The sequence below is a fragment of the Sminthopsis crassicaudata genome, chromosome 2 (assembly GCF_048593235.1).
Source record: "Sminthopsis crassicaudata isolate SCR6 chromosome 2, ASM4859323v1, whole genome shotgun sequence".
NCBI classification, from domain to species: Eukaryota; Metazoa; Chordata; class Mammalia; order Dasyuromorphia; family Dasyuridae; genus Sminthopsis; species Sminthopsis crassicaudata.
This window is the reverse complement of record NC_133618.1, coordinates 313,769,239-313,796,607: the sequence shown is the minus strand read 5'-3', so window position 1 is coordinate 313,796,607 and position 27,369 is coordinate 313,769,239. Positions and strand designations below refer to the sequence as shown.

At 35.9% G+C, this 27,369-nt stretch overlaps 2 protein-coding genes across 13 annotated transcripts in view; both read right to left on the bottom strand.

The window, feature by feature from the left end:
- MLH3 (mutL homolog 3) overlaps positions 1-18,120 on the bottom strand; it is a 39,721-nt gene extending 21,601 nt beyond the window's left edge. For 4 of the 8 annotated variants that reach the window (XM_074289998.1, XM_074290001.1, XM_074290000.1 and 1 more), the window contains exons 1-3: positions 18,068-18,120; positions 16,923-17,175; positions 13,305-16,637 (exon numbers count right to left, since the gene is read on the bottom strand). In XM_074289998.1, the coding sequence (XP_074146099.1) occupies positions 13,305-16,587 (3,283 nt within the window). In that variant the 5' untranslated portion in view covers positions 16,588-16,637; positions 16,923-17,175; positions 18,068-18,120. Of the gene's footprint in view, positions 1-13,304; positions 16,638-16,922; positions 17,176-18,067 lie in introns of those variants that run through there. The other 4 variants (XM_074290005.1, XM_074290006.1, XM_074290002.1 and 1 more) reach the window with 3 other exon arrangements.
- Positions 18,121-19,736: 1,616 nt separating this feature from the next.
- ACYP1 (acylphosphatase 1) lies at positions 19,737-26,112 on the bottom strand. 5 transcript variants are annotated; one of them, XM_074290011.1, is made up of 3 exons: positions 25,844-26,112; positions 24,341-24,529; positions 19,737-20,198 (listed from the first exon to the last, which is right to left on the bottom strand). In XM_074290011.1, the coding sequence occupies exons 2-3, from the start codon at positions 24,422-24,424 to the stop codon at positions 19,983-19,985; spliced, it is 300 nt and encodes a 99-aa protein (XP_074146112.1). In that variant the 5' UTR covers positions 24,425-24,529; positions 25,844-26,112; the 3' UTR covers positions 19,737-19,982. The 5 variants fall into 5 exon arrangements, with proteins under 5 accessions (XP_074146112.1, XP_074146114.1, XP_074146115.1 ...); XM_074290013.1 differs by having other exon boundaries at positions 24,341-24,435; positions 25,844-26,081; XM_074290014.1 differs by having other exon boundaries at positions 24,341-24,432; positions 25,844-26,081.
- Positions 26,113-27,369: the final 1,257 nt, after the last annotated feature.

The following is a 27,369-nucleotide window of genomic DNA, read 5'->3' as shown; positions in this document are numbered from 1 at the left end:
TTATATATTCATTGACTAATAAGTATATTAATTGTATATGGTGATTTGTCTATTATCACTTCCTCTTCACTTTTCCCTACCCCCAACTCCACATTAGATTCTTACCTCTCTCAGGGCAAGCCCTATTTTCTGTCTTTCTTGTCTTTCAGAACTTATCATAGTGCTTCCTGGCTCATGGTAGACACTTAATAAATGCTTATTCATTAATTAGTAAATATTCAGTCAAAAAGGACGTAAGTGACCAGTTCTTGGGGTAATAATAATTGAGATATAGTTCTGGCTTTCAAGGGGCTTATAATGTAATTGGGGTACAATATATATTTGAATGTTCTATACATTAATTGACTAATTGATGTACATAATTGTTTGTATATTGTCTACCATCTCCCTCTTTCCCACTAGAGTCTGAGCTTTTTGAAGGCATTCTACGTATAATGCATAAAAAGACAAAGAGAAAAAAATTTTAACTAAAAATGCAAGATACTAGATGAATATTAGTAAAGAGTTCAGAGAACATAGAAATTACCATGAGCTTGAGTTCAAAATCTATCCTATCAATAATGTAAAACTGTTGATAATTCTTCAGGAAAGAACTGAAGTGATTAATGTAATGAATGAGGAAGAGTAATCTAGTAGTGGCATGAAGAATGAATAGAAAACTAAAGGTAGAGAAACCAATTAGAAGAATATTACAATGTTGTGTATTGACTTTAAATCAAGTGGTAAGAAGGAAGACATTTTAAAGTAAGAACTGACAAAACTTGGTGACTTTGTATTATTCCTTAATATTACTGCCCTAATTTTATTTTCCTATATAGTAAATGTTTCACCTTTTCAGCCCATTTTACTTTATCTCTTTTATCTTTGCTACAATAGAGTTTTTCAGTGGTTAAAAAGCACTTTTTCTAAAGGGTAATTTTCCCTGTCAGTTGAAATCGTTCAGAATAATTTCTTCCTGAAAATTTGTGTGAGTGCTTTATTTTTCATTAGAAATCCATGAATTGACATGACCTTCTAAAGTTCATTACAAGGTTGACTGGTCTAGAAAGTTATGTAAGTTGAGGTGCTTTGAACAACAAGATGAATTTCACAGAAGCAGATGTTTATCCTGGTTATAAGAGCCAAGAGCTTCCCTCTTTATTAACAACTGTTGCATGGTGTATTGTGTGTTCCAGTTCTTTTTTTTTTTTTTTTTTTTTGGCATCATATCAGAAGCAAATGCATTTCAATAATACATACTGACATAATTTATGAAGTGGTTTGAGTTTGATCACACAATAAGCATGCTACATAAATTAGGACATGTAACTAACTATATGTACTCAAAAAGTCATAGATCACAAAGTATAAGATTATATTTTCAGGACATTATTAATAGAAAAGATTTTCCCTCTAAAAGTGATTCATTGTCTGTAGCAAAATACAAAGAGATATATTGGAAAGTAACAATCTTATCCAATATTAAGCATCTTACAGTCTCCTGATAGCAGTACCCCTCCTTAAAAAAAACAATTAAAAATTCATTTGTATTTTGTAGAAGACTTTTAATATGTATATTGTTTTAATATTTATCTTTCCATTGCAAATTTGGTGTCACTGCCAGTTGGAAATCTGCTTTACCATTTCCTAACATCTGGGTCTCAAATGTACTGCCAAAATACTGTCACTTATAATTTTAACTGAAAATTGAGAACTCAGAGTCCTAAGCTTCGCCTTATATTGTCTTATAGAATCATCTATGAGGCACCTTAAAATCTTTCAAAATAGTAGCAATCAAATGTGTAAGGAAGTTATGTATAATTATTATAAAATGTTTCTGAAAAAATAGAGTATTATAGAAATATATACTTTATTGAATAATTCAAATATCAAATTTTTTCAACTTCTAGAAATAAAGTTTTATTTACTTATATACACTAAAACAATAGGATATGACTAAAGTTTCCCTGATAGAGCATTGACCTTGAAATCAAGTCATGGATTTGAAACCTGCTTCAGACACTTAATAAAAATAGTTTTATCTTGGAGAAGTTCCTGAACTACTCTATTCTTCTCATCTATAAAAAAGAAATTAGTACCTCACAGAGTTGTTCTAAAGATCAAAAGAGATGATGTACTTTGTCAACCTGGAAGCATTATATAAACTATTTTTATTATACTTTTAATTTAAAGTAATCAGGTTCTTTTTGGGAGGGGAAAGGGACCGATTTAAGCTTAATTTTGTATTGATGATTCAGTATCTTTTAAAAAAAATGATACATGAAAAAAGGTTGTCTTAATTTAGCCTCTCAGATTGGCTAAGATGACAGGAAAAAATAATGATAAATGTTGAAGAGGATTTGGGAAAACTGGGACACTAATGCATTGTTGATTGTGAACTGATCCAACCATTTTGGAGAGCAATTTGGGAACTATGTCCCAAGAGCTATGAAACTGTGCATACCCTTTGACCCAGCAGTGGGCCTGTATTCTAAAGAGATCATTAAAAAAAAAGGAAAAGGACCTATATGGATAAAAATGTTTGTGGCAGCCCTTTTTGGAATGACAAAGAACTAGAAACTGCCCATCAGTTGGGGAATAGCTGAATAAGTTATGGTATATGAGTGTTATGGAATATTATTGTTCTGTAAGAAACTATCCGTAAAATTATTTCAGAAAGACCTGGAGAGAGTTACATGAACTAATGCTAAGTGAAATGAGGAGAACTAAGAGAACATTATACATAGCAACAAGATTATGTGATGATCAATTCTGATGAACTTGCCTCTTTTCAACAATGAGGTGATTCAGGCCAATTCCAATAGACTTGTGATGGAGAGAGCCATCTACACTCAGAGAGAGGACTAGGGGGACTGAATGTGGACCACAACATAGCTTTTTTGCATTTTTTGTCATTATTTGCTTGTTTTTTATTTTCTTTCTCATTTTTTCCCTTCTTGACCTGATTTTTCTTATACAGCATGATAAATGTGGAAATATGGATAGAAAGGTCAGTATTACTGCAATGAAAGGAGTGCATAACCTAGCTTGGCCAGTGCCTGAAAAAGTCAGTAGGAGGGTCTTAATCACAGTGGATCAGCAACTGAAATCCTCAGTTCTGACTCAATAAAACAGTAGTAAAGCAAAGTAGTGGGGCAGCCTCCAGTATTGGTGCAGGAAGCAAAATGCCAGCCTGGGAAACCAGGCAACAACAGATGGGCCTATGTTGTGCTACTCTGAGAGCTGTAAACTAGATGCCAAAAACATAGGCCCCTATGCTCAAAGCCAAGGTTCAAAGCTGCACAAGAAGCTTGAGACAGCATTCCCTGTGCCTCAGGAGCAGAGCTAGACTTTTAATAGTCACAATAAAAGGGGAGGGGGAGGAGAGAAAAAAAAATGAATAAGAAACAAAAAAGGACCTTGATCATAGAAAGTTACTACGGTGACAGGGAAGACAAACACCAACTCAGAAGAGGACAAAATGCCCATATGCAAAAATTCAAAGGGGGATATGAATTGGCCTCAAGCCCAAAGAACTTTCTTGAGAGCTCATAAAGAATTTAAAAATTCAAATAAAAGAAGTAGAAGAAAAACTGGGAAAAGAGACAAGAGGTATGCAAGAGAGAGTCAATGGCTTGGAAAAAGACAAAAATTGACTGAAGAAAACAATTCCCCAAAAAATACAATTGGCCAAATGCAGAAAATATACACCAAAGAAAACAACATCTTTAAAAGTAGAATTAATCAAATGGGAAAGGAACACAAAGCTAACTGAAGAAAATCATATATTTAAAAAACTAGCAAATGTAAACTAACAACTCTATGAGGCATCAAGAGTCACTCAAACAAACTAAAAAGAATGAAAAAAAATAGAAAAAATTGGAAAAAGAACTGACCTAGAAAACAGATTCAGAAGAAACAATTTAAACATTATTGGACAATCTAAAATTCACCAAGAAAAGAGTCTGTACAGCACCCTTCAAGAATCATCAAAGAAAACTGCCCTGACATACTAGAAACAAAGGACAAAACGGTCACTGAAAGAATCCAGCAATCACCTTCTGAAAAAAAATTCCACAAGGAAAACTCCAAGAAATAGTGTTACAAAACTCCAGAATGATAAAATCAAGGAAAAAAATACTATAAGCTGCCAGAAAAAAATAATTCAAGTATCAAGGGGCTGTCACAGTCAGGATTACCCAGGTTTTGGCAGTTTCTATAATAAAGGATCATAGGACCTGGAATACTGTATCCAGAAAGCAAAGAACCTTAGATTACAACTAAGAATCAACTACCCAGAAAGATTAAACATTATCTTTCAGGGGCAGAGATGAACCTTCCGAGAAAGAGGGAACTTTCAATTATTTCTGTTGAAAAGATTAGAACTAAACAGAAAATTTGATCTACAAATATCAAACTCAAAAGAAACATAAAAAGGTAAAGAGGAAACATTATTAAAAGGTTAAACTGTTTACATTCTCTACATGAGAAGATGATACTTGTAATTCTTGAGAACTGTATCTTTTATTAGGGAAGATAGAAGGGCATTAAAGGGCATTAGAGGATGTGTGTAAAAGTTGACTTTGATGTAATGATATTCTTAACAAAAGAAATTAAGGGTAGAAAAAGGATTACACAGGAAGAAGAGGAAAGGGGAAGTAAAACAGGGATCACATGAAGAGGCACAAAAGACTATTACAGTAGAAAGAAAGAAGGGAGGGGAATGAATATAGACTAGAATAATGTAATCAGTTTTGGTTCACAGAGAGAACAACATACACACTCAGTTGGGTATAGAAATTTATCTTACCCTATAGGGAAGTAGGAGAAGAAAGGGGGAAAGAAAAGGGAGGGGAAGGACAGGAAGACAAAAACAGTAGGAAAAAGGGGTAAGAAAAAGGAGGAAAGGTGATAGAAAGAGAAGAAAAAAAAAAAGCATATACAGGGGAGAAAAATAGGATGGAGGGATATGCGTAGCTGGTGAATGTCAATGGGATGAACTCTCCCATAAAACAGAAGTGGATAGCAGATTGGATTAAAAACCAGAATCCTACAATATGTTGTTTACAAGAAACACATTTGAAACAGAGATATAAACAAAGTAAAGATAAAAGGCTGGAACTCAATCTTAGAAAATTTGGATGTGACAAACCTCTAGAAAAAATTGAATGGAGATAGAAAGGAATACACCTTTTTCTCAGGGGTACATGTCACCTACACAGAAAGTGACCAAAAAACTTCACAATTAAAAGCATAAAGGCAGAAATAGTAAATGCTTCCTATTCTAATCATGATATAATAAAAATTATATCTAATAAAGAGCCAGGTAAAGATAGATTAAAACTTAATTGGAAATTAAATAATATAATTCTAAGAAATGAGTGGGTCAAACAACAAGTCATAGGAACAATCAATAATTTCATCCAAGAAAATTACAATAATGAGACAACATGACAAAACTTATGGGATGCAGCCAAAGCATTTCTTTTTTTTTTTTTTTGATTGATAAAAAGGGTTTATTGTAGGGATTTGGAAGTAAGGTTTAGTTAGTAAAGTTGAGGGTAAAGATGAAAGGGCACAGATTAGGTTTGGTGGGCAGTTAGAAACCCTTGGCATGACCGACATAAGGATGCCTATGCTTAGGACTTCTGCAACTTGGACTCCAAAAGTAGCCCCTTTTATAATGGGGGCTCTTGGTGATCTTTTTTTTTTTTTAATTTTTTAAAATTAATTTTATAATTATAATATTTTTTGACAGTACATATGCATAGGTAATTTTTTACAACATTATCCCTTGTACTCCCTTCTCTTCCAAATTTTCTCCTCCTTCCCTCCACCCCCTCCCCTAGATGGCAGGCATTCCCATACATATTAAATATGTGACAGTATATCCTAGATACAATATATATGTGCAGAACCGAATTTTTTTTGATATATGAATGTTGTTGTTGCAAAGGAAGAATTGGATTCAAAAGGTAAAAATAACCTGGGAAGAAAAACAAAAAAATGCAAACAGTTTACACTTATTTCCCAGTGTTCCTTCTCTGGGTGTAGCTGATTATGTCCATCAATTGGAACTGGATTAGATTTTCTCTATGTTGAAGATATCCACTTCCATCAGAATACATCCTCATACAGTATCATTGTTGAAGTGTATAATGATCTCCTGGTTCTGCTCGTTTCACTCAGCATCAGTTGATGTCTCTCCAAGCCTCTCTGTATTCATCCTGCTGGTCATTTCTTACAGAACAATAATATTTCATAATATTCATATATCATAATTTACCCAACCATTCTCCAATCGATGGGCATCCATTCATTTTCCAGTTTCTAGCCACTACAAAAAGGGCTGCCACAAACATTTTGGCACATACAGGTCCCTTTCCCTTTTTTAGTATTTCCTTGGGATATAAGCACAGTAGTAGCACTGCTGGATCAAAGGGTATGCACAGTTTGGTAACTTTTTGGGCATAATTCCAGATTGTTCTCCAGAATGGTTGGATTCTTTCACAACTCCACCAACAATGCATCAGTGTCCCAGTTTTCCCACAGCCCTTCCAACATTTATCATTATTTGTTCCTGTCATCTTAGCCAATCTGACAGGTGTGTAGTGGTATCTCAGAGTTGTCTTAATTTGCATTTCTCTGATCAATAGTGATTTGGAACAATCTTTCATATGAGTGGAAATAGTTTCAATTTCATCATCTGAAAATTGTCTGTTCATATCCTTTGAGCATTTATCAATGGCTTGATTTCTTATAAATTAGTCAATCCTCTCTATATTTTTGAGATGAGGCCTTTATCAGAACCTTTAACTGTAAAAATGTTTTCCCAATTTGTTACTTCCCTTCTAATCTTGTTTGCATTAATTTTGTTTGTACAAAAGCTTTTTAATTTGATGTAATAAAAATTTTCTATTTTGTGATCAATAATGATCTCTAGTTCTCCTTTGGTCACAAATTCCTTCCTCCTCCACAAGTCTGAGAGATAAATTATCTTATGTTCCTCTAATTTATTTATGATCTTGTTCTTTATGCCTAAATCATGGACCCATTTTGATCTTATCTTAGTATGTGGTGTTAAGTGTGGGTCCATGCCTAGTTTCTGCCATACTAATTTCCAGTTTTCTCAGCAGTTTTTGTCAAATAATGAATTCTTATCCCAAAAGTTGGGATCTTGGGGTTTGTCAAACACTAGATTGCTATTTTTATTCACTATCTTGTCCTGTGAGCCTAACCTATTCCACTGATCAACTAGTCTATTTCTTAGCCAATACCAAATGGTTTTGGTGACTGCTGCTTTATAATGCAGTTTTAGATCAGGTACAGCTAGGCCACCTTCATTTGATTTTTTTTTTTTTCATTAATTCCCTTGAAATTCTCGACCTTTTGTTCTTCCATATGAATTTTGTTATTTTTTCTAGGTCATTAAAATAGTTTCTTGGGAGTCTGATTGGCATAGCACTAAATAAATAGATTAGTTTAGGGAGTATTGTCATCTTTATTATATTTGCTCGGCCTATCCAAGAGCACTTAATGTCTTTCCAATTATTTAAATGTGACTTTATTTTATGGCAAGTGTTTTGTAATTTTGCTCATATAATTCCTGACTTTCATTTGGTAAATATATTCCCAAATATTTTATACTATCAACAGTTATTTTGAATGGAATTTATCTTTGTATCTCTTGCTGTTGGATTGTGTTGGTAATGTATAAAAATGCTGAGGATTTATGTGGATTTATTTTGTATCCTGCAACTTTGCTAAAGTTATGAATTATTTCTAATAGCTTTTTCGCAGAGTCTTTGGGGTTCTCTAAATATACCATCATATCATCTGCAAAAAGTAGTGGTTTGATTTCCTCATTACCTACTCTAATTCCTTTAATCTCTTTCTCAGCTCTTATTGCCGAGGCTAGCGTTTCTAATACAATATTGAATAGTAATGGTGATAGTGGGCAACCTTGTTTCACTCCTGATCTTACTGGGAAAGGTTCCAGTTTATTGCCATTACATATGATGTTTACTGATGGTTTTAAATATATGCTCCTGATTATTTTAAGGAATAGTCCATTTATTCCTATACTCTCAAGTGTTTTTAGTAGGAATGGATGTTGGATTTTATCAAATGCTTTTTCTGCATCTATTGAGATGATCATATGGTTTTTGTTAATTTGGTTATTGATACAATTGATTATGCTAATAGTTTTCCTAATGTTGAACCAGCCCTGAATTCCTGGTATAAATCCTACTTGGTCATAGTGTATTATCCTGGGGATGATTTTCTGTAGTCTTTTTGCTAATATTTTATTTAAGATTTTAGCATCAATATTCATTAGGGTTTAGGTATCAGTACCATGTCTGTGTCATAAAAGGAATAGTTTATATAGCATTGGAGTAAATTGTTCTTTAAATGTTTGGTAGAATTCACATGTAAATCCATCTGATCCTGGGATTTCTTCTTAGGGAGTTGTTTAATAGCTTGTTTTATTTCTTTTTCTGAAATGGGACTATTTAGACTATTTACTTCTTCCTCTGTTAATCTGGGTAAGCTATATTTTTGTAGGTATTCTTCCATTCCATTTAAGTTATCGAATTTATTGGCATAAAGTTGGGCAAAGTAACTCCTACTTATTGCTCTAATTTCCTCTTCATTAGTGGCGAGTTCTCCCTTTTCATTTTTAAGACTAACAATTTGCTTTTCCTCTTTCCTTTTTTTAATCAGATTTACTAAGGGTTTGTCTATTTTGTTGGTTTTTTCATAGAACCAACTCTTAGTTTTATTAATTGATTCAATAGTTTTTTTACTTTCAATTTTATTAATCTCTCCTTTTATTTTTAGAATTTCAAGTTTTGTGTTTCTAGCATTTTTACTTGTAAATCCAATTCATTGACCTTCTCTTTCTCTATTTTATGCAAGTAGGCCTCTAGAGATATAAAATTTCCCCTTATTACTGCTTTCAGCCAAAGCATTTCTTAGAGGAAATGTTATATCTCTAAATGCTTAAATGAATATAATTCATAAAGAGATCAATGAATTGGGCATACAACTAAAAAAGCTAGAAGAAGAACAAATTAAAGCCTCCCAATTAAATACCATAGTACAAATTCTGAAAACCAAAGGAGAGATTAATAAAATTGAAAGTAAGAAAATTATTGAAAAAACTAATAAATAAAACTAAAAGTTAATTTTATGACAAAAAATTAACAAGAGGCAGCTAGGTGGTGCAGTGATTGAGCACCAGTCCTGAAGTCAGGAGGACCTGAGTTCAAATCTGATCTCAGACATTTAACACTTCCTAGTTGTATGATCCTGGGCAAGACACTTAATCCCAATTGCCTCTGCCAAAAAAAAAAAAAAAAAAATTAACAAATTAGATAATACTTTGGTTAATTTGATTAGAAAAAAGAAGAAAATAAAATTACCAGCATCAAAAATGAGAAGGATAAACTAAATTAAAAACTTCCTCTTTACCAAACTAATCCCACTTACCTACCACCAATGAAGAAGAAATTAAAGCAATAATTAGGAGCTATTTTCTCCAACTGTATACAAAGAAATCTGATAACCCAATTTAAATGGATAAATATTTACAAAAATACAAATTGCTCAGATCAATAGAAGACAAAATAAAATACTTAAATAACCTCATTTTAGAAAAAAAAATTGAACAAGCAATTAATGAATTCCCTAAGAAAAAAAGCTCCAGGGGCCAGATGGATTTACAAGTGAATTCTACCAAACGTCTGAAGAACAATTAATTCCAATACTATATAAACTATTTAGAAAAATAGCAAAGAAGGAGTCCTGCCGAATTCCTTTTATGACACAAATGTGGTGCTGATACCCAAACCAGGAAGAGCCAAAACAGAGAAAGAAAACTATAGACCAACCTCCCTAATGAATATTGCTGCAAGAAATTTAAATATTAGCAAAGAGATTACAACTATGACCAAGTGGCATTTATGCCAGGAATGTAGAGTTGGTACAATATAAGGAAAACTATTGGCATAATCGACCGTATCAATAAAACTAACAAATTATACGATCAATAGATGCAGAAAAAGCTTTTAACAAAATATAGTACCCATTCCTATTAAAAACACCACAGAGAGAATAGGAATAAATGGAGTTTACCTTAAAATGAAGCATTTACCTAAAATCATCAGCAAACATTATATGTAATGGGGGAAAGCTAGAAGCATTCTCAATATGATCAGGGGTGAAACAAGGATGCCCTTTATCACCACTATTATTCAAAGAAGGGTGGTTTTCCAGTACCAAACCTTGTAATGTTAGTTTTCTGGAGGTCTTTCAGACCACACTTGGTCTCAGCAGAGTAATCACCATGAGAATAGCCAGAGATAAAATCCAAATTCTTTATTATCTCCTTCACAGTCAGTCTCCTTTACTTGGGGCTCAGCTAGCTTTCCGGAGGGACTTCAGTTGGGACTTGGTTTCAGTGGAGAAATGAAAGAGGGTAGGCCAGAATCAGAAGGTAAAATAAAAATGGAAAGAATTCATTGACAAGCGCCTGAAGGAGATCCCAAAATGAAAACTCTCAGGAATATTATTGTCAAATCCCAGAGCTTTCAGATCAAAGAGAATACTTCAAGCAGCCAGAAAGAAGTCATTCAATTGTCATAAAGCCACAATCAGGATCACATCAGATTTAGTCACTACCACATTAAGAGAGTGGAGAAATTGGAATATGGTATTCCAGAAGGCAAAAGAACTAACAACATAACCAAGAATAATTAGCAAAACTGAGTATAATCTTTTAAAGGGGAAATTGTCTATTTAATGAAATAGAGGAGTTTTAAGGATTCCTGATGAAAAAAAAAGAGCTGAAGAGAAAACCTAACTTCTCTTGAGACAAGAGAAGCACAAAAAGATAAATTTGAAAGAGAAATCATAAGGGACTCAATAAAGTTAGACTATTTCTCTATATGGGAAGTTGACACATATATCTTCTAAGATCTGGTAAATTTTGGAAGAAAATACCTAATGGAACCTACATCACTCAAGAAGAGATAGCATTGCCAAAACATAAGCTAATGAAGAACAGGCTTACTATTATTTTGTGGGAATACTAACATTAAAACTTAAGCCTCTACTAGTCCACTGAAGTTTTCGAGAAAAAAAATCCAATAAAAAGCAAATAAACTATAATGGGAAGGGCCAATAGCAAAGTCTGGGTAAGACAGTTCATCAAATGGATGAATAAAGTATTTGACCCCAGTGTAATAAATATTTGCAAGAAAATAAGAATTGCCTCTAAGGGCTTTGTTAATAATGGACAATGCTCCTATTCACCATTCAGGCTTAGAGGACAACTTGCTGGAGGAGTTTACATTTATAACTATAAGTTCTTACCCCCAATAACTCTTCTGCTTCAGTTCACAGACCAGCAGATCTTCTCCACCTTTAAAAAACTGTATACCAAGGCCCTCTTTCAGAGGTGCTTTGAGGTGACCTTGCATACCAAGTTGTCTCTAAGAGAGTTCTGGAAGGACCATTTCAACATCCTTACTGTGTCCCTCTGATAGGTAAAGCCTGCCTGGCATGCAGTCTTTTACAAGACCATGAACTCTGCCTGGAGGAAGCTGTGGCTAAAAGGTGTAATTCTGAGGGACTGTAAAGCTTTGAGGCTGAACCTAGCCCAACAGTGGAGGAGATTGTGTCTTTGGGAAAGTCCAAGGGCCTAAAGGTCAGTGATGAAGATACTGAAGAATTAGTAGAGGAACACAGAGAAAAGCTCAGCACAGAGGAGCTGCAGGAACTAGAGAGGGAACCGCAACTGATAATGACTAAGCAACTTCCTTCAGGTAAGGTGGATGCAAGGGACGAAACCCCTACTACTAAAAGAAATGTATTCTAAATGGATTGAATTACAAAATTTTGTTGAAATCAAATTTTATCTATTATGATTGTCTAGTGTTAAGGTTTCAAATCAAAAAACATCCCCATCAACTTATAAATTGCCAATTTTACTTACACTTCAGTTGAACTGAGAGGATGGTGAGATGGTGGCAAAGTAAAGAAGGAGGAGAAGAGAGGCTGGAAAACATCAGGCACTTGCACAAGGGTTCTGTCTCTTAACACCACTGAACCCTGCTGGAGACTCAGATTTAAGAAGTTTTACTAAAAACCTATCAAAAGAAAGTTGCTTATGCTTATGTTTCAAAATGTTTCTGAAGTGATACATTATTCATTAAACAAGTCCACATTTTATCTTGCTGAAGCTTTGTCAAGGTGATATTTCAACAAAATTTTGCAATGCAAGCCATTTAAAACACATGGTGTATGTATGATAAAAAGGAGGACAGATAAAGGAGTGATCAGAAATAAACCAGACTTTAGAAGAGAAACAGCATAGAAAGAGATAGAGGACACTTAGTAATCCTAACTATAAATGCGAATCAGATGAACTCCATAGTGTATAGCAGAATGGATTAGAAGACAGAATCTAATAACAAAAATATAAATTGTCCAGATTAGCAGAAGAAATAAAATACTTAAATAATCGTTTTTAAGAAAAAGAAATTGAATAAACCACCAATAAACTAAGAAAAAGTCCCCAGGACCAAATGAATTTACAAGTGAATTCTTTCAAACATTTAAGGAACAATTATTCCCAATAATATATAATTATTTGAAAAAAAAGGAAAAAAGGAAATCTTACTAAATTTCATAACATAAATGTGGTTTTAATACTTAGGGAGATCAAAAACAGAAAAATAAATATATAGATATACTTCCTTAATGAATATTGATGCAAAAATTTTTAAGAGAATACTAGTAGAGAAGACTATAACAATATATAACAAAGATCATATATTATGACCAGATAAGATTCCTACTAGTAATGCAATGTTAGTTCAATATTGGGAAAATTATCAGCATAATTGGCCATATCAATAATAAAAACAATATGAATTATAGGATTTTATCAATAGATTCCTCCCAAAAAAAGCCTTTGACAAAATACAACACCCATTGCTATTAAAAACACTGAGCCTTAATTTCCTCATCTGTAAAATGGGAATAACAATAGCACTAACCTCACAAGTTGTGAGGGCCAAATAAAATAACATAATAAGAATGTTGCAAGTCTTAAAACATTATTTAGATGTGAGCTGTTATTCTTCATTACAATTACACTTTTCTCCAAATGAATATTTTTGTGGTTGAATATTATACTCTGCAAGATGTGACTTTTACTCATGCAAAGAGTAGTTACTTTTTAATTCAAACACTGTATTTCCTTTCAAGGTATTTAGTATTTATAATACATTCTCTTTGAAAAGAAACCTTCTACTTACCATCTCTGAAGCCAACATTGACAGCCATGGTTGTCAGGTCTTTTGTACAACTGGCCAAATTTTCCTCCTGGGGGGCACTGAATGTGCTTAGTCCAGTAATTTTGTTGACATAGACCATTCTACCCAGAGAAACATCAAAATGTGCTTGCCAAACAAAGGGCCTTGCCATTGATTCTTCATCCTTAGAAACTCTTGTTGCAGTATTCACTTTCTGAAAACAAGCTGCAGTTTGATCATTTATTGAAATGTCTACAAGACTTGTTAAAGCTGTGCTGGAAAGGTTGTCTGTTTCCAACTGCTGTTCTGAAGATAAAAGGGGGTTACTTGGGACTTCACAGACTTCAAAAGATGTGTTTCTGGACAACATCAAAGGAACATTATGTTTCATTGAATAATCTTCTGTTGTACTAATTAGTAACGATTGGTTTGTAAAAGCTGAATTTGTATTTTTGTTACAGGTATTATCTTGCACAGCAGTATCTGAATCTGAAACGAGGATACTATCTTCTGTTATTTTATGTATGTTATGAGATAACTCATGAGAATCCTGGGCTAACACACTACACAAACTATTATCTTTCGTACTGGGGCTAAATTGTCCAGAGTCATTAGAATGTTCTATACTTTGAGTAATTACAGTTTCTTTGTTGTGACCTTTCATTCTGGATAGTTTAGATGCTAATGATCCTAATGGCTTATTAACATTTAAAGGATTTCTGTTAAACTGAGAATAATCAGTCAGTGTTACAGGATTTTCTGTCACACTGGCATTCTGTTGTTCCAATATCTCTTTTTTCTTAGAAATTTTAAATTGTTCTGAAGAAATGTGATTACCTGATTGGTTACTTACATTGGGTTCATTATTTATGGGTGGAATTTCACAAATATTGAAATGGTCTAAGTGGCTATTCCCTTTCTGAGAAATATCAGGTTCAACTTGGGAACCATTACTGGTAGTTAGTTCAAAATCATTACTAGTATTCTGAATTCTTGTGGGCATAGGACTCTCAACCTTCTTATATTGTCTCTTAAACTTTTCTAAAGATACTGGTTGTGAAAACAAGTTTAGTTTCTTATGAGGAAAGGGTTTGAAACCAGTCAGCTTTTCTGTGTTCTTCCTCTTATTTGAAGTGTGTGCATTCCAAGGAAAAGTTAAGGAAACATTAGATAACAAGTTACTTGTATGTGATTGCTTACTGCTTTTCTTAAGAAAAAGTGCCTCATTTTTACAGATTCCTATGGTTTTGCTTTTTGGCCCATCCTTTATATTTGTTAAGCAAAAATTCTGTTTGACTGATTTAGCAGATTCTTCATTTAAATTAGTATTTAAGTCTATGTTTGGGGTCTCAACTGAACTTTGGGTTTTGTTTCCAAATATTTGCCTGGCACTAATAGGCCCAGGTTGAAAATTATTGTTTAAGGTAAAGTCCATTTCAGATGTTTTCGATTGTTGGGTTTGCATCACATGAGTTATAAAGCCAGTGGAGCATAACTGAACTTTTCCATAACTGAAAACTGTTTTTCCTCTATTACAATCAGATTCATTCTTTGTTCTTTCATCTTTTTTAAGTGTATCATATGTTTCCAATGGTATTCTCCCAAAAGGTGGATGTTCACATGCCATTTCAGGGATATCTTTAAGTCTCGGTTGTCCCTCACTGTTGACAACTATTCCATTATCATTGGTCTTTTCCTTTTGTAGACATGGATTTTCTCCATTGGCCTCAAGGTGATGTGGAATATGAAAAGAACTCTTTAGCACTTCTGAACTGGCTCCATGGTGATTTGCTGAACATTCAGGTTCTAAACAAATATTTTTAGTACTATTTTTTTCAGAATCTGTGATTTTGGCTTCCTGTTGTGTTAAGACATTTGGTTTTGAGTAGGTGCTATCTTGACAAGGTATGGCTGACTCTATCATATCATTAATGCACATTTCATTTGGGTCACTATTGGTCAACACTTGGCAGTCTTTTATGTGTCTGATGTCTTCTTCAGTCCTAAAAGTCTTCAAAGAAATATCTTCCACAACAGCTTTTCTTTTTACAGTTTTAGATTTCGTATTAAATATTTCATATGAATCCATATTTTCATATGCCTCTTGGAAATTGTTTTGAACACATTTTTCATCAGAGATTACAGGCTGAAGAATAGCACTGAATAAGGTCAAGTCACTGTCTTCATTAAATTCTTTAATGTCATCACCTGACAATTCTATAAATAATTGTTCTTGTTTTAAAAAAGTTTTTATCCCTTCCTGAATACAAACCAAGACAGTATCCCAGTTCCTAAATTCAATTAGAGTTTTTGCTGGGTCTAGGCATACATCATATTCACAAAATTGGCATTTGACATTGATTACATAGATGCCATGAAGTTCTGGGTTTGACCGATGCCGAGGAGGGCTTGAGGTCATTTGCTTACTTGCAGGGCCACCCTTTGGTCTACACATAATACTTTCTTTCCTTAGTAAAAAGTCAATGAGTTTATGCAATCTTGTCCTTAAAACCAGTCTTTTGTTCACAAACAAAAACTGCAAATTTTTATTATAATGTGCTTCACAACTGATATACCCATTTAGTTCAAATTCTTTATGTTTAAAATTGATTTCTCTTAACTTTTGTGACTTACCCAAGCCATGAATCTGACAAAATCGAGAACATGTATCTTTGGTTTTGGGAAGCTGAAGAACCATAGAACCAGAAATATCATTTCTCAAGGAGAAGGAGATGGATGGGTGCATGAGTGAGAGTGCTTCAATCCTTTGTCTAACCTTTTCAAACTCCAGTCTTGGATCCATGCATTTCCTCCTCACTGGTAACTGGTAAAACAGGTTAAAAACAGTGACTGTTGTCCCTGAACTTGGCCTGGTCAACTCAGCTTCACAGGCTTCCAGGGCTTTCCCATTCTGAAACAGTTTCACAAACGTTCCCACCGTCCTATTTGTTTTGGATGCAATTTCTACAGCACTGGCCATATTTACTATACTTGATACTGCTTCCCCTCTGAAACCGTAAAACTTCGGGCTCTCTAGGTCCTGTAGAGATTTGCACTTGCTGGTGAAATATCGTAGTCCCACCCTCTCTACATCATCCCTTCCCATCCCGGATCCATTGTCTATAACCTGAACTTTGAAAGTTTCCATGTTTACTCTCACAGCCACACATCTTGCTTCAGCATCAATGCTATTGAGGGCAAGTTCTTCAACACACTGGCTAATAGAGCTGACAGCCACACCGGAGCGGAGCTTCGCTTGCACTTCCTCTGACAAACACTTGATCATGGCAGGTAAAAACTAGTTAAGAGCTGCGGTATCTTATCAGAAATATTTCCCTGAAAAAACAAAGAAAAGTAAGGCTCTCATGTCTTTTAGTTTGTATTAACAGATTACCTGGTATGTAATTACTTTTTTTTTGGGTTGAAAGTCACTGTTTGTGAGTATTATTTAAAACAAATCTCATTCTCCTCTACTGCTAATAGACAACATATAACATGCATCGTGGAAGACTTCTGTTTAATAATTGTCTAAGATAATAACCCTCATGACACATTTCTCCCCTTTCTAAGTCCTATACACTACAAAGTGGATATTAGTATTCAAACCCAAAAGTGACCTACCATAGAGAAACAGAAAATCCTAGTTGTTTCACAATAGCTGAATAAACTCAGTGCACTAAGGAGAACAAAGATACTTTATACACTATCACACTGATGGATGGGACAGGCGGTGCAGCAGGCTTGCTGTTTGGAAGACATGAGTTTAATCCGTCAGGCGCTCACTAGCTGGAGGGCCCTGAGCGAGTGGCTTAACCTGTATGGCTCCGTTTCCTCATCTGTAAGATGATGACGACATCTCCTTCCCAGGGGTGTTCTGAGGATCAATAAATAGTAACTTAGCACAGTTACTCCAACAGCGCTTACTGTTCTAGCATCAATGCTAGATATGACTGTGATTATATCGGAGAGTAACAAGCATCGCCACCACTCCCTTAGTATTTATCTAGGCTCTGCGTCTGCAGACACTCATGGCATCTTCGCAGTTCTGCTATTAATATGCGACTTTGTTGAATCTTAATTCATCTCAGCTCAGTAGCTGAGGTCTGTTTCCTCACCTTTAAAATGAAAAGATCACGTTTAGGAGCTAGTCTTATGCGCTCCGTTTCAGATAACTGTTAACTTAAGAACAACAGGGATCGAGCTCACACCGAAAGTACAGGGGAAAAGGCGCCCCAGCAACCCCGGCACTGCCGGCTTCGGGGCGGCTGAGCTCAAAGATGACGTCACCTCGAGGATGGGGACCCACCAAACTCTTTAGTTACTAAGAAGATATTCCTTTCTACTGGGAGAGTCCGAAGTCCCAGGAAAGAACAAAGGAAAACATGTTCTTTCTTAACTAAGAAACATTAAGCTCAACTCTTCAAAACTTCGTCCCGCTTAGTCGAAAAACTTCTCACAACAGCCGCCACTCCACGGAAAGATTACGCCCCTCTGGGAGACCACACCCCTCTGGGAAATTACGCCCCCTAGACCGTGATCAGAGAGGCTGGGGCCAGTCACAAGCCACTTTTACTTAACTCCGCCCTTCCTCGAAACTCCTCCCAAAGACCCCCCCCCCCCCCAAGAAACTAAGGCTAAATGCTAGCAGGAGACCCTTATTGGGAGCACTCCCAATCGCTCCCTGGAGACGTCCGTCCACGCTCGCTAGCCCAACCAAAACCCTCCCTGGAATCGTTCCTTCTTCCCCTCCCCCGCTCTCCAGTCACCTTGAACGGGAGCTTCATCGACCGCCGCAGTGACGGAAGCGCGCACGGAGACCGGAAGCTGACGCGAGAGCCCCTGTGATCTCTAGGAGGCGTAGTTTTCATACCCTGTCTTTTTGAACAAAATAGAATCTTCCAGACAATATCTTTTTGAGGGTGATGGATTCACAAAAACCAAGGTGGAGGAAATGTGGGGGCGGGGGGAGAGGAGGTGGGAGTGGGAGGCTCATAATTTGTGCCAAGATTTCGTCGTATAAATGATATTTACCACTTTCCAGGCTTATGAAATTGACAGTCTCTCCCCCCACCATGGCAGAAATACTAATTAGCTTGCTGGTTAGGTATCTAATTAGTCCACTAAAAGTTATTTTTTGGAGGATCGATTTCTTTTAATCGGCCCACTCCATTCCTTTATTGACCTAGAATGTTCCAACCCATGTGGGTGCAAATGAAAGCCCTGCCAAGCGACTTTGAGCTTGCTTTCTGTCTCATTTTCGTTGGAACCTACTTTATAAAAAAGCTCATATTGGCATTTTTCACATATTACTAATCTTGGTAGTTCTTAATAAAACGTGAATAGCCAGAGTGCTACAGCAATATCCCTGAGTTTATGAGTGTCACCGAGGCAGAATGGTGTCTCCCTTTCCTGTCTTACATCATTTTGCACAAACACTTAAGGCCCTTTTAGTGGATAGCAGCAGTGATTTCAGTGTTCACATTAATGGCAAAAAATTCAGGGAACTGGGGCAACCAGTGAAGAAGTAGATATACAATATGGATATATAGTATACAGGCCCTGGAGTCAGGACCTGAGTTCAAATCCTGACACTTTGATATTTATAAGCTGCACGACTCTAGGCAAGTCATTTAACCCCACTTCACAAAAAAAAAAAAACAAAAAAAACCCCCAAAATTCACTTAATTATAGGATACAGTTGGAATTAGGAAGTTATATTAATATATATTTTTTAATCTTTTCAGTCTATTTTCCCCCAAACACATTCCTCTTTCAAACTTGCTTTTATTACAGTAGGATCATCATCCTAACAATCACTGATTCCCACACTATGAATCAGACAGTGGTCTCTGCATCTCTGCTCTTCATAGAACAGCTGCCATTTTCTAGCATGTGTACTTTTGCACTAACTCTCCCTACCACTTGGAATGCACTCTTTTCTTACAGCAGCTCAAATGCCATCGAGAGCTTTCTCCCAAAGTCATATTGTATATCTCTTTTTATAATTATCACATTTTACACCCATTTTATTTTGCTGTTCAGTCATTTCAGTTGTGTCTGCTTCTAGGTGACCCCATTTGGTGTTTTCTTGGCAATACTTGTCATTTCCTCCTTCAGCTCATTTTGCAGATGAGGAACTGAGGCGAAGAGTTAAGTAACTGGTCCAGAGTCACACAGCTGGTATTTGCCAAGATTTAAACTTGGAAAGATGAGTCTTCCAGATTCCAAGCCCAGCACTCTTTTATCCAGTGTGAAAATCAGCATTACTGAAATGATTCACAGGAACTCCCAACTTTCACTTTGAAGGAATGAAATTAAGAAACTTTCCTGACTTATTTAAATTTTCTCAAAATCTTCTTCACAAGTATGTTTATTGTACAAATGAGTAAATCATTCTTAGAAGAAACTCAGTAAAGACAATAAAAAATATCAAAGTTAGGGATTCCAATTGTCTTTTTTCCTTTATTATTAAGTATCCATTTACAGTTGCAATCCTTTATTGTGGCCCATCCATTACATTCAAGAAATACTTGAAAATCGAAATAAGTTAAATGACCACCCTAAATACTAATAATAACAAATAGTTCTACATGTTAACAACATAGATGACAAATAAATTGAATACAATTTCAAATAAGCATATACTCATATTACACTAAGAAAAACATTGTCTTTTGATTACTATTTCACAATTTGGAAATCTTTGTATTCCAGCTTCGGGATGACCCTTTCATTGTGGAATTTTGCCTTGTCAATGCGGGATTTAGGGCTTCCTTTTGTCTTAAGCCATTCTTGCATGACTCGAACCTGGACAGTGGGACCCTGTATCTGTCCTTGCACAGTGCCCTGGTCAGTGTTCTGGACCCATCCTACCACTCCCAGCCTTTTACCCTCAGCCTAAGGGAAAAAAAACAGAATTGGATTAAATGAGACCATTTGAAATAAAGCAAGCTTACAATCTGTTGTCAGAAACTTGGCCTGGAATCAAGCCATGGGAGTTGACTGATGTTGCCCAGATACTCCTGGCAACAGGACAAGGATCTTCTTGTGACTCTTTAATGTAAGGGTGTTAGCCATCTGAACTAATTTCCTTTCTCTACCCTCCTAACAAGGGTTAGATTTTTCCATTAACTCAAAAATTGGCAACACTAATACTAGATGCAAACACAAAACCCACCATTTTCAAAAAGCTCCCAGGAGGTTATCTATTTGTTTTGAGCACATTTTTGATTATGTATGCTAATTTCCCCCTTTCCTAGCCAAAAATCCATTAAATGTAGAAAAAAAAAAAAAAAGAACTTGAAAACCATATTAAAAGGTCACCTCCTCCTTCTGCCTTCATGACAAATTCCAAGTAGAAGAATAGCCATATTTTTAAAAGATTTCACAACTTTTCCTGCATTGCTATCACCATTAGGGAATTCTTATGTCTAACCCACATCTTTCATGGTGCTCCTGAAACCCAATTTCTGTCATCCAAATTAGAAAAGGGCAGCTGTCTTTTCTTTTGGTATAATAATCCTTCATGTGCTTGGGGAATCTTGCCCCAGGTTTGCTACTAATTAGCTATTTTACCTTGGGTAATTCATTTTATCTTGACAACTAAGCCTCTATCTTCATCTATGAAGACTTGATAATTATTAATCTCTTCTTTGGCTAAAGTCTATGAGTCTATGACAATGCCCCTCAAATTTTTCTTTAGGTAAATAAGAATTAAAAATATGGCTATTCTATTTGGAATTGTCATGAAGGCAGAAGGAGGAAGTGACCTTTTAACATGGTTTTCAGGTAAATAAGAAATTAAAAAAAAAAAGAAAAGAAATCTGTCTAGCTAGATAGCTTTGACTTTTTCCAATTTCTTTCCTTTAAAACATTGGTCTGTTAGAGCCAGTTTACCTGTGAATGCAATGTTAAATTTTCAGTGTGAGCAACTGGCAAATACTACATACAAACCAGGGCTTATTGTTGTTTTGTTGATTATCTTAACTAGAGAAAGTGATAGAGAAAATGTTTCCAATGAAGATTAATTTAAAATTAAATCCTTCTTCAATCCCCAGAATTCTTTACCCATCCCCTTTCCCCCCTCCCACACACTGAGATTGTTAAACATTTACCAGTACACCACAGCTCTAAATTGAAAAACCAATAGTGAACACAACAGGAAGGATTTCTTTAGGCATCATTTCACCTGTGATGCTTACTTTTTAAACAACAGAGTAACATTTGCTGTCAGGGTTCAGTGTATGAATTTAGGCTGAAAAAAATTTTTTTTTTGTACTTAGATCCTAATGAATTATTGTAATTTGCTCACACAGGATACAATTTCTGCTGCAAATAAATACCAGGGAGTTTAAACTACGGGAACAAATATCACCAACCTAACTTGTATTTAAATGTCATTCATATAGTTCCAAGAGAGCACTCTACTTCTATGGTAGGTAACACAATAAAACAATTATGTTCGTGATTAATAATAATCACTGATTAAACTTTAGTAAAAACAATTTTTTTTTCAAAAATGGTTTATAATTTGGATGTGAAATAAGTAATTTTAAAGCAAAATTTAATTTGTTTTACTATATCACATCATTTTCCTCCTTTTCCTTGCTAATAGAATTTTATTCTAAATTACAGGGAAAATTATGCTACCATCTAAGACCTTGGTTGTTGCTTGTCTTTAAGAGTCCTGTCTCTGCATACTAAAGAACAGTGAATAGCCTTAAGTTACAGAGCAATCAGTGATAAAGCTAAGTGAAATATATATATTACTGGAATGAATGTTTAAAAAAAAAGCATTTAAGTAATTACTGTTTGCAAAGCATAGTGCTAAATGATGGGGATAAAATTAGGGGAAAAAAGACAAGATAATCTGTGCTTTGAAGGAGCTCACATTCCAATAAGGGGAAAAACACAAATAGGAGATTTTAACCCTAGTGGGGGCAATGGAAAGAGCACTGAATTTGGAATAAAGAAGAAACTGTTCAAGTCACTTGTCTCTAAGCCTTAGTTTGCTTATCTGTGAAATGGAGATAATAGTACTTACACTACAGTTCCATAGGGTTGTAAGGCTGAAATTCAATAATATACTTTCATAAAATATCTAACAAACTTTCAGATATAAGTATCACTTAGTAATTCTATTCTGCTTAAAGAGTGCTTTGTGTGAGAGAAAGGGACGAAAAAGGACATGATGTGCAGGTGAAAGATGGTATTTACATTCAGGATTTCTTTCAACATTAAGATTTGAGTTTTAAGTACCTTAGTTCCAATAAACTGGAATCACCTACTTTTATAGTTCCAATTCACTACTCCTATTTTTCCAGAAAGGTTTAAAGTGATGAAGTGGTAAAGGACAAGAAGGGAAGATAGGCTGGCATCTACAGATTAGGAGGGACAAAAATGGGAGATATGTGTATGCAGGGTAGTACAGTGAAAAATTAGCTAGCTATTCCCTTAATTTAACTAAACATTTACCTATCTTGTTATGGACAATGCAGTTTATAATCAGAGAAGTCTCAGTTGGCAACAGCAGCTGTTTGAAATCAAGAAAGTTCTTACCATTAGAACATAATGTCTTTAAAGGCTCTTTGATTTATTTTTATCTTAATATTACTAATGATGGGGGTGAACCCTGAAACTATGTCCCCTTTAATCTGTAAAAGAAGAGTGACTGGGGTCTCAGGCTCTCCCCTGGGAAAAGCATACCTCTCCCAAACTACGCTCTCCTACGTGGTCTCATTCAGTTGGAGATCTGGGCCTGATATTCCTACAGAGTGGCTTGAAACTCCAAGATAAGTACTCTCTTTTCAACTGGAAATGAGCCCCAGGTGGTGACAACATTGAAGGAATCTCATTCCATTTTGAAACCTGAGCCTCCAAAACAGGAATTTGCTTTGCCAAAAAGCTCTCTTCTCGGTAAAACTGCCTGCCAATACACTGCCCACTGTAAAGATAATCTTTTCTCAGTGTTAATGCTTGCCATTTTCCCTAACAGGACTTTTGCCGCTAAGAAGTCTGTCTTCCTAACAGGCTGACTTCTTTGAACAATAAAAATCCCTTTTGCTATTCTGACTTTTCTGGTTGGGGAATTTTTTTGCATTGGACCTGCCCCGACCAGAGGGCACCTCAATTCTCACAGCTCTTCTCAACCACTAGTACCCAACACATAGCACCTTAAAAATAGTATTCATTTAATCACTTGATGAATTTAACTGACAGTTGATAACAGACAAGGAAGAATTACATGGGGGATTGATTTTCTTTAAATTGGTAATACAAGAATTAAAATGAATAACAGAAACAAGACAAAATTAAGATATTCAAATTTGCAGATAAATATGCCGAATTAATAATGACATGCATATACAGTTCATATTTACTGCTGCTGATAGTAATGAAGATAATGCATAATCTAATAAATGCAGGATTTCTTCAGAAAATATTAGGAATTCTATCTAATGAAACATTTAAAACTGGCCAGAATTAGAAAGCATATCTCAGGAAATAATCCTTTACTGCATGTGGTTAATAAAAGTACTCACTACCCACAGAATGCCTTTAAAAGTTTCTTTTGTGAGAAAGCTCTACACTCCATAAGGACATGACACAGACCAGGAATGTTTCCTATCAGAAGCTTCTCTGAGAAGATAAATTTGGAAAAATAGTCTGAAAAAAATGACTATTAAAGTAAGTGAAATGTGGAATTACTGAATACAAAAAGCAATTCTGATTTCTTTAGAGTTGTTGAACTCAATTGATATGGTAAAAGGAAGTTTTCCTTTTCTTTCAAGGAAAGAGTATTCCTGTCTTGTCCAGATAACCAGACATCACCAGTAATACAAAGGAAATACATTAAAACAAATAAACAAAAAAAGAAACAGAAAAAAAACGGCTTGCAACCAAACCCATGACCTAGTACTTCAATAACCAGTTCTTTATAGTTTCATTCCCAATATGGCCAGTTCGTGTGCATCAACAAAAACATTTCTTATTTCCTTGGAACATTATTTAACATCTTCCAAATCCAGTGTGGAACTTACCTGTGTGTACTTTCGGAAAAACACACCTTGGACTTTTCCAAATATTTCATAATCCACTGACATCAGGGTGTGTCCTTCGGCCATGGTAAGACCTGCTGGTGACCAAGCAAAGCAAAAGTAGTACAAAAACAAGCTTAAATCTGGACAGCCTGATCCTTTGTCACACAATTGTGTCTCAATCCTTATTGTCTAAAAAAAACAAACAAAAAACACTTAGTGAGCCCCTAATATACTCTTGTAGATTTTAGGAAGATTTTTTTTCTTTTTTTAGAGAAAGAGAGAGGGAGAGGAGGAGGAAAGAAGGAAAAAAAAACCTAACAAAATGCCCCCAAGATACCTGTTATGAAGACAGGAAACTATGTAAATATAAATCTTAACTTAGTCTTTGCACTCTCCACTCCTAAATCTAGCTCAGTACTCTGAATACAGGAAATTGACAATAAATATTTCTTCAACTAGAACTGAGTAAGGGTAGAACGCATATAAACAGATATACACTTATATACACATATACATACACAAATGCATCTATATATCTATACATTCTATATATATATCTATACATATCTATAGATACATATACTATATATACATATCTATAGATACATATACTATATATATATATATACACACACACACACACATAAATATATATCTATATATTTCTATATATATATACATCTATATATATACATTCTATGTATACACATAGGAAATAACAAAATGCACGTTGTATATTACATGCACATTATATGCACACATAAAATGTATATATGTATACATATCTGTGTGCATACACAAACAATATGCATGCAATATATGTACATTCACACACAGGCACATGTATCTTTATGTACAGTCACATGTAAGCATATACACAGGTATTATGTATATGCTACACAGTGTATATGCGTGTTTATATGTATGTACCAAAATCTCTGCACACATGAATATGTGCATATGAAGACATGAGTATGTGTGCACATGTATGCATACATACATGTTTTATGTGTCCAACTCTACATGACCCCACAGTTTTCTTGGCAAAGATCCTGAAGTACTTTTCCTTTTCCCTCTGCAGCCCATTTTACAGATGAGGGAGGACTTTAGGAGACGCGTCTCCCTGTATCCACGTCTATCCGTTGATCCTCTCACTGCCCCATATATAAGCACGTAGTTATACAGTACATGCATGTACACGTAACACTACTTCTCGGTCCCTGCATACAGAGAGAGATACGGGCAACCCCTCCCGGCACGGTTCTCCCTCCCTCCCCCCGGCTGTTCGTGCCTCCGGCTCCATCAGCGAGTCATGCATGCTCTGTGCCGGTGGCTGGGGACACTCGGTGGGGCATCAATCCTTTATTAAGCATTCACAAACTCCATGAAATGCGAGGCCCCCGGAGGACCCAGGCCAGAGAGCAACACGGGCGGGGGTGGGGCATCTCGGTGGGGGGCCGCTCCCAGCCGCGTTCCTCTCCCCTCAGCCCCACTTCTGCTCACCTGCCTCTAATCAGTCCTTCGCCGCGTCCCTTTCCATTAACATTTCATGATGATCGCCCCCCCCCTCCGGGGGGGAGGGGGAGAAGGGGACCTCCCGGGCTCACCCTGCTCGGCTTTCCTCCCCGGAGAGGTCTCAGGACGGGCAGCTCAGTACTTCACCCAACCGTCGGTTCCCAGTCACAACTGCCGGTACCTGAAAAGCATCGAGTTCTAGTCCTCCTACTCCCCGCTCCTAGCTAGAGAAACCCGTGGTCCAGCTCAGCCAATCAAAGCCAGGGGTTCGGCCGGAAGTCCGTACACCTGAGACGGATGGAAAAGAGCAAAGGCGGGCACTATTGAGTCTGGGAAGCCCGAGAGTCCCCGATGGGCCCCGGGCCTCCCCACTCACTGTTCTTAACCTGCGCCCCGATAGACTTCAGGGGGTCCTTGAATTTGAATGAGGAAAAATAATCTCATCTTTATTTCATTATGGTGGGTTTTCTTTTTAATCTTAGGCAATAAAAAAATTCTGGCAAGAGGGTCCATTTGGCAAACAGTCCCGTGCCACATAAACAGTCAAACACCTACACTATCCAATTTCCTTACATGATTCCCTTAGGGTAGCCTCTGATGAACCAGTCGGGAGGCCCCCTTAGAGATGCCGTTCCGCTAAACGAATAGAATATTGGGCCTTTTTCAGGATCCCCTGGCTTCACATTTTGCCCCTAAAACTTCCTTACATTGTGTGCATGGGTCACTGAGCTTCTCTAGGCCTCAGTTTCCTTATCTGTAAAAAGAGGGGGGTAGATTAAATAGACAAGCTACCATACTTTCCAGTTCCAGGGCTCTGAATCCTATCTTCTTAATTTCTCTGTCACCACTCTGAAACAATTCGTGAATTGTGGTTGGCTAAGTAGAGAAGATATTTCCAGCTCAATGCCCCCTGGAAGGTGCCAGCTAGGATATCAACAAATATTCATTACTGTTTGCTTTCCTTACTATGATCTTAATTAAATCTGGCCAGCCAAAAAGACAAGAAAAAGAACAAGCAACCTTTGATCCCATAATTATATTTGGGCCAATTCTCTCAGATTATATAGTCCATTTATCAAATTTTAAGTACTTATTTGGGGAAAGGAAAAAAGGAAGAATGGAGGGCAGGAGAGATGGCTATACTTAAACACTTTAACCTTGCCTCCAGAATGAAGCTAAATGAAAATTATGCAATATCAATTTTAGTCCTGGTAGGATCAATAGTCATTTAAGCAAAACATTCTTAATTGCCATTTAAAGGTATTTTGTAGCTTTGTATCCTGAGTTTTATATCCATTGATTCTGAATTCTGAAGCATTTTTTTTTCCCACAATCTGGTGTGATAATTATCTTTATTTGATAAGGCAATAATTTGCTGAAGTCCCAATAGTTAAATGACAAGCTCAAAGATGGCGGTGCAGTGCCTTCAAAAGAATGCTGCATTAGAATTGTGCCGCTGCCATTTTATGCTACCTGTCCATGATCTTGAACAAGACAATTTCTCTGGAACTCAG

Excerpts from the sequence above, each read along its gene's own strand:
- ACYP1 (XM_074290011.1), bottom strand. The coding sequence starts at position 24,424 with ATGGCCGAAGGACACACCCTGATGTCAGTGGATTATGAAATATTTGGA. Across the intron at positions 20,199-24,340 it reads TTTTCCGAAAGTACACACAG|GCTGAGGGTAAAAGGCTGGG; the intron begins GTAAGTTCCACA and ends TTTTTCCCTTAG.